At 37.9% G+C, this 8,061-nt stretch overlaps 1 protein-coding gene across 3 annotated transcripts in view; it reads right to left on the reverse strand.

Annotated features, from left to right (window-relative positions):
- The window catches only part of cdk14 (cyclin dependent kinase 14), a 224,408-nt gene that overhangs the window by 87,595 nt on the left and 128,752 nt on the right, over positions 1–8,061 (reverse strand). For all 3 annotated transcript variants that reach the window (XM_014010472.1, XM_014010474.1, XM_014010473.1), the window contains one exon: positions 6,527–6,647. In XM_014010472.1, the coding sequence (XP_013865926.1) occupies positions 6,527–6,647 (121 nt within the window). The remainder of the gene's footprint in view (positions 1–6,526; positions 6,648–8,061) is intronic.

Here is an 8,061-nt window from a genome sequence, read left to right on the forward strand (position 1 = left end):
TAATAATAACAATAATAATAATAATAATAATAACAAAAACATTTATGCTATATAAGGGTCAATTTTCTTTGAAAGAGTGCACGTCGCCCACCCATAGCTTTAAACCAATTGTATCCAAGGTTGGGAAAAGGAGGACTTATAAACGTTTCGGTCACGTCTTTAAAATAAAGGTAGATCTCACACATKGTGTACACAAATCAGGGCATCCATTTTAAATGTTTCAGCCTCTGCCACACTAGATTTTACATTATTATATGTAAAACTGACTGAATTAAAACTATTTTCATGTTCTCTAAGCTGAGGTGGCCATCCTAACTCGATCAGTCTAACAGTAAACTAGTAGTAACTAATAATAAACAGTTGAAGATGTTCATCCAGTGATTACTTTATAAAAGCTTCATTCAAATCCATTCTGTGTTTCATGAGATATTTTGACAAAAGTCAAACATGGTTGACTTCAACAGTTAAAACCTTCAGACAAAGATTTTAAATAATATTTAGTGCTTGAAGTTGTTGAGTTTGTGGAAGGATTAGACCTTGAGTAAAGACGTAAAAAAATAAAACTTTTCTTTAATATAAAAGGGTTGTGACGTGTGTGGTGATTGGTGAACATGCAGAGAAAAGGAGGAGTCTTGACCATAAACTGTATTTATTGCATATCTGGCAACCCTGATGCCAGGTTTGGCTTTCAGCAAGACGCAACAATCAGTTCAGTGTGAAGCATGAAGACAGCTCCATCCAAACGATGAATACATGAACGTTTGTTTGGACTGATGATGAGGATGATGCTGAGGAAGGTGAGCAGCACCAACATCCCTCTGCTGACCACCATAGCTACTGTTCTTCATCTACTGACAGAAAAACTACAGACTGCAGCTTATTCTTTTCGTGTTTTCATTTTGTGTTTATTTTTGTGACATAGTTTTGTTAACATTTTTTTAATGAGCATTTTCAATAAGTCTTTCAAAATATGTGTTTCTCACTCTATGTATGGTTTTTATTTGTTGTTATTGTAATTCTCATTTTAATGTATGAAATTGTATGAATGTTTGTATCTGGCATTTGTTTTATGGGACAATGCACAACAACAATTTCCAAAGAATAAACAGCAAGGTTGTTGCTTCTCTCGTTCTGTCTTAAACTTTCTCTGATGGCTCAGAAACCACTAAGACACACGTCTGGTCCTGAATGGTCCTGGCTGGTTCTGACTGCTGAGCTGTTCTCAGTAAATCACTCAGTCAGTGGGACCAACCACACTCCATTAGTTTTATGGAACAACCAATTAGCCACAGTAAATCCAGAGGTGCTTAATGGACCCTGTGATGCTGCCTATGAGAAGATTTGTGATGTGACAGGACAGTAGAGGAATACAGGAGCTGTTCTGTGGGGGTCCAGCCAAACCATCAGAGTCTTTGGGTGTATTCACACCAGGAAAGTCCTTCGGTCCACTTATTTGGTCCYAACCAAATAGCAGACTTTATTTTCTTCCTTTGGCGTGGTTTGCATTCACATTGCGCTTTTTGCAAGTGGACTATAATTTACAAACAAAGCCACTCAGGTGATGGTCATTGATGGACAGAGCACAGACCCGGAATTAAAGATGTTAAAACAACTGACTATTAAGAATATCAAGAGCAGCTCATTCAGTGGGGTTTTGTGATGATATATTTATAAATGTGGGACAGTGTTGTCAAATGTGTGACACAACCTAAAGGAGACAAGATGCTCCGCGTTCCCTGACCCACAACGGCTCATTATTTGAGGTGTAGTGTTAGCGTTAGCAACACGAATTAGCTACGGTAGCCTATGAAGTACAAAAAGTCGCATGTTTCCTGTAGTTGGTTTGGTTCGAAGCCAGTCTGTATTCACACCAGAAGTGAACCGCACCAGAGTTCATTTGGAAGCGGACTGAGACCACCTCCAAAATGGGTCTCGGTCCGGATGTTTGATCCACACCAGGGTTCGCATGATTGTATTCACACTTATAAAAAAGGTTTGGACCAAGAGGGGAAACGAACTCTGGTCCATTTAAAGCAGACCAAACGTGTCAGGTGTGAATACACTTTTTGTTTCAGCCACTGATCTTCCAGGACCAGCAGGTGGAGCAGGTCTTGTACCTCAGCACAGAGATGAACACAAACCTGTCTTTCTCYCATCATGACTCAAACATCTTCAGCTGCTGAGGAAACTAAATATCTGTCTGCCAGCAGGAGCACACTGACCTATTTATACATCCTGACTGAGCCTATTTTAACTTTCAACATCTCATTCTGATTCAGCTTTCTAATGAAAAACAGTCAAATGACATACAACATTTAAACAATGAAGTGCAGTGACTGGCTCATATCCTTTATACTACAGAGATTCTTAACCTATGGGCCGTGGCCCGAGCGCCACCTTGAGGGCCTCAAAAGAACAACAGTTTTTAACTTTGGGCCGCAGGGGGCCGTGGGACTGCATTGATTTTGAATATGGTGCAATACACTTTCTCACCACTAGTAGCAGTAGTGCGCCACTCATTTGTTTAACAGATCTGCCGAGAATGGAAATCTATTTTAAATGAAAAGTAGAAGCAAAAATGAAGGTAACCCATCAAAACATGTAKAAGTTTGTCACTATTATGAAGTGCAGCTTCTGTTTTTACCATGCAAGAATTTAAAGGTTCAAAACATTATCAAATACATTTGCAGATACAACTAGATTTTAATTTGCACTTTATCAAAAATAATTTCTGTATTTTATTTTTAAGCATTTTGTCAAAAAGCTGTTGTTACTGTTATTGTTTGTCACTAATATGAACAGCAGCTTCTGTTTCTACCATGCGAAAGTTTAAAAAGGCTTTATTTTTATTTGCACTTTATCAATTTTATTTTATTTTTTTCATTTTTTTATTTGGAACATTTACGTTAAATATTTTTGAATGTATTTATTTCATGATAACAATTTTATTTATTGAATTGTCTATTTTTACAGTTTTTTATGCTAAAAAAATGTTATTTTTGTCTGTGATGGACTTGCGACCTGTCCAGGGTGTACCCCGCCCCTCGCACTGTGACTGCTGGATATGGGCACCAGTGACCCACGTGACCCTGGAAAAAGAAAGAAGCGTGTACAGAAAATGGATGGATGGGTTATTTTTGTGTTGATAAGCCTGAGAGGTCTGTTGACTGACCGTTGTATTTGTTCAAAAAATTGTTGTGGGTAGTTTACAATACAAAAAAATGTTTGTCATAATCATGTCTTGTAATTATTTGACAGGAGTTTTACTTTTAAACTATGTGTATTTAATTTAGTTATAATGCAAATACAATACAAATTAAACCAAGATTTAGAATAATTATCATTTTAAACCAGGATTTAGAATAATTATCATTTTGATCCATGTGTGACTGGGCCTCATGTCACTTTATGTTGAACAAATTGGGCCCCGAGGTCAAAAAGGTTAAGAACCCCTGATTTATACAACTTTTGTCACATCCTTCTATCAAACGTTCTACAAAGACCTGCTGGTCTGGAAGAATATTTACTATAAATCATTTTTATCAACTGCAGCAATGTTTTTAGTCAAAACTAAATAGACATACTGTAGCTRAAAGTGGTGATATAATGATGAGTTATAATGGTGTGCTTTTTAAACTTTTGTACTTTTGTTTGAAGCTGAAATGCAAAAGAGCGTGTCAAAGAAGAATTTTGCCACAGTTTTTTTTTATCTTAACTTATCTGAACTGTATTTGGAACTCTGGTGTGTTAAATCTGATCTGATCGCTGATCCGGACTGAAAGTTGGTCAGATTGAAGCCTCTCCTCATCCTCATCCCATCCTTCCTCCTCTCAGCGGGAAGACAAATCTGCTCAACCTCTCTGCTCCTGTGAGGGATGCTCCTTCATGGATCAGTGCCTTCTGAAGTGGACCCCGTGTGCAACAGGGAGACCGGCAGCGGAACGGAATGACACCCGGACATTTTGCCCCACCTGGAAATATCCTAGAAGCAGACCCCCTCCCCGTCCCACCCCCCCCAGCTCTGTTCTTTAATGAGAACCAGCAGAAAGCAGCTGGGGCTCTGGAGATTTCCCTGCTGACTGCCTGAGGGTCACCACTGCTCTGGGACCACGCTGAGGTAAAAAAGAAAACACAGATTCAGTTCTACTTTCAGATGTTAACTTTTGTTGTTGTTCTCTGAAAAAAGTCTTCTGTGTCTGTTGCTGAAGTGTCAAAAACAAAAAACTTTGGGGACTTTGGTGGTCCTACCTCTTCACTGACTTCCGACCTGCTGTTGCTTATAGATAAAAACTGATATAAAATAAGAACTGATCAGTACTCTTTAGTTAAATCTCAGAGCAGTTTTAAATATGGCCGACCACGTGATACTTCTGAGTACCTCTAACAAATAATGTAAAAATGACCTGCCTAAATGGATTATTTGTTCGAGAAAGATATGTTACTTTTTATTTTGTTTTGTTACATAAGGATTATTATTGTTTGGATTAATTTGAAGAAAAGGCACAGATATTATAAGATTTTCTCCTCTTTCTGCTGCCTTTCATTTTATTTAATTAGTATTTGTATATTTTTTTTGTTGTATATAAAATTTGCTTTGTTTTTTTAATATGAAACGAATAAATCAAACCAAACCAATAATTAATTTCATTGTTATGAAAAAATGAACAGTTCTATTTGTTCTTGTGTTTTGAAAACTACACATCTGTTAGTTTCATTTCAAACTGGATTAAAGAGTTGAATAATGAATGATTTTTTATCTGTCTTTCGTTAAATGACAGAATCTCTGAGATTCGTACGTTTCATCCTCCAAACATCTCTCTGCTGAGCCAACATTCCTCTTGGAGATGATATTAAACCTGCCGGGAATCCAGGTGTCAGTTAAAATCTGATAAACAGATTATTTTTGAAGAAAGGAGCTGCTTTTCTTTTTATAACAGCTCCAAAATATCCTTCAGCTCAAACCCTACCTCTCAAACAACAAACTAAAGGCAGCTATCAGCAATAATCCCCTCCAGGTTGGATTACGGTTTTTTGGAACAGGCTCTGCAGCCAGACTCCTGCTGGGAGAGGAGCCAGCATCACTCATGTTAACATCTCCTCTCCGGCTTTTAGTTAACTATAGGGTTGGTTWAAAATGATTCAGGTTGTTGAGCTCTAGATTAGTCAGTGAGGTTCATTTACAGAACGACTGGCCTTGGTCAGTTCTGGTTCAGGTTTCCTGTCCTTCCTGTGTGTTGACTCATGATGATCAGTGAAGACTGTTCAGTAATATTATTGAATTGAACTGTTTCTAATTATTTGTATTTATGAACTGAATGTACTTCTACATAGAGCGGACTAAGAGGACGTATGTGTTTTTAAATAAATTAAACTAAATGTTTTAAAACTCAGCTTGAGACACTGTTTGTGCAGTGGTTTGACATTTAAATAATTAGATATTTATTTATTTTCACTTAGTTTTAGTTAAAGGTTTATAATTTATTTTCTGTATGAATTGATTTAATGTTTTATGAACTTATTGTTTAAATTCTTTGTCAGCTTTAGTTGTTTGAAATGGTCTGTATAACTAAAGTTAATTGGATTTGCATTAAATATATTATAACCCTAAAAGTTCTAAAAACGTAGGTTTTTTTACTTCAAGAAGTGAAAACACCAACGTTTTCAAATAGCAGAAGCAGCTGATGTGAATCACAGTGAAATCAGATCTACAATTTCCTCATAGACCCCCGGAGAACAGCTGAGACCCTCACATGTCTGTCATTAATGCGCAAACAGTCACTTCTCAGCAGCAGTTTGCTAATTGTCAGCTTCCTCTCATGCTGGCAGTGTTTCCCTCTCTCTAAGTGAGATTATTTGCTCCATGACCTCACGTGTCCTGCTGTTCTTTTAGAAAACACAGTAAAGGTTTAACACATCACAGAGATCAGTAGATTAAAATCTGAAACATGTCTGGGCAGACCCGGAAATCTCCACTGTCTGTCAAGACCCTGTCACTCTAGACAACGTATGTCAACTTATGAAACATTTTATTTATTTGATCACTTTGTTCGAGTTACGTACAAAGAAGCTTCCTGTTGATTTTTTTTTCAGTTCCGTCTTCAATGTAGATGTCTTTAAAAGGTTCATAAGTTCATAACTGTTAGCAACGTCTGAGGCAGCACCAGCTACAGCCTGGATCAAGTGCTTCCCCAGTCAAAGGTAGACAGCGAGGTGTCCAAATGCTTGATTGGAGCTCTGCATCCTGGGGGAGGAGCCAAACCCTCTTCATCTAAATACAGTTTATCAGGCATAAGAATGGCAGATAAGTGCCTATCAACCTACTAGGAGGTACAGGGGAAGTCTGAAGCCAGTATATGAGACTGATCATTACTAATAACAGCCATTTAATGGGTTGATAACATTTAAAGCAGGTGTCTGTGATTTATTTTTGAATACAAATTTAGACAATTGAAAGAACAACCTCATGTTTTTTGAAGGGATTGTAAAGAGAAACTGCTCTCAGAGGTCAGTGGCWATGAGTACCCACCACATGTCCAGGCAGGTGGAGTAGTCAGTGGATCCCAGCAGAACATCTGGAGGCCGGTACCACAGGGTCACCACCTCGTTAGAGTAGGTATGGCTGGGGACGGATTTGGCCCTCGCGAGGCCTAGGAGGAAAGAGTCAGACACACGATGAGTAAGAATCAGAGAACATTTGATGTTTTTAATAATCAACAACGAGTAGAAGAGAAGCAGATCCATTGCAGCTGCCAACATCTGGTAATGAAAACAATAATATCCAAATACACTGCACTCTCCAGCAGAACCTTGCTGATGTCGACTAACTAACAAATGTTTTCCTGGTATTTTCCACATCCCTGAGATGCTAGGATGCAGCTCAGCACAAGAACAGAAGTTCTAAACTTTTTTAAACAAGTACCGTCTTAGAAAATACTAAGGTCTCCAAGTATTACCACAGACAATACAAGCTTCCACTCACACCAAACACAAACAAGCAAACTGACTAAACTTTATCTTAACTCTGATTCAAGGATTTGGTCCTGGTTGTTTTCAGCCTCAGTTTAAAATGTCTTGAATGAAATTTCTTGTGTTTTGTATGTTTTGTTACCAGCTGGTTCCACTCCTGTTTTCAAAGGGGTACTTGAAATGCTTTGTTGTACATCACAGTTCAGCGTATGATAGTTAATTACCTTGTTGTTTAATTTGTAAAGGTTTATATAGCTGAGTACCACCAGTCATACTAGTACCACAGTTTGAGAAGATCACAGGTATTCACATGTGATGGACTGTATCTTCACCTTTAACACAACTACAGTAGCAGCTGAGACACAAGGTCAGCTCATCCAGTCCTGTTTCAAATCTTTGATGGATAAGTTACGCATTCATGCCCAACATCATGGAAACAATCTCCCATGCTCTGCCCAGGACCCCCATTCTCTGTCATCATGATGGTAAATTATCACAACTTCACTTAAAAAGTTCATTCAAAACCATCATGGACCAATCATACTCCATCACACATTATGAAGAGCCCACTGTATTCTAACTGTACACCCAAAGACCTCACCAAACCCTATAAAACCATCTGCATCTGATCAATTTCATCATCTGAACTAACACAAAATAAAACAATATAAAATGAGATTATGTACAAGTGAAGATTAAGTCACTGTTGTACGATTTCCCTGWTAATAATCCAGTGAATGTAACATTTACAGAAGTTAAAGTTTCAGGCCGCACTCAGTTTATTCAATTTAAATCSCATTCCTCAAGTTTGTTTCCCYATGTTGCAGGTGCCRCAYGGTTCTGTATTAGGGCCCCTTTTARTTATTATTTAMTTGCTCCCTCTTGYCAACCTATTCTGTAAARACAACATCAATTTCCATTGTTACGCAGACGGCAACCAGCTCTACATTTCCTCAAAACCTAATTAATCTCTTCCACTTTCCTCCCTTACAACAGACTTTCTTACGGACATACAGTGGTTTGCAAAAGTATTCATACCCCTTGAACTTTTCCATATTTTGTCACATTACAACCACAAACATAAATATATTTCAC

The sequence above is a fragment of the Austrofundulus limnaeus genome, unplaced genomic scaffold (genome assembly GCF_001266775.1).
Source record: "Austrofundulus limnaeus strain Quisiro unplaced genomic scaffold, Austrofundulus_limnaeus-1.0 Scaffold69, whole genome shotgun sequence".
NCBI classification, from domain to species: Eukaryota; Metazoa; Chordata; class Actinopteri; order Cyprinodontiformes; family Rivulidae; genus Austrofundulus; species Austrofundulus limnaeus.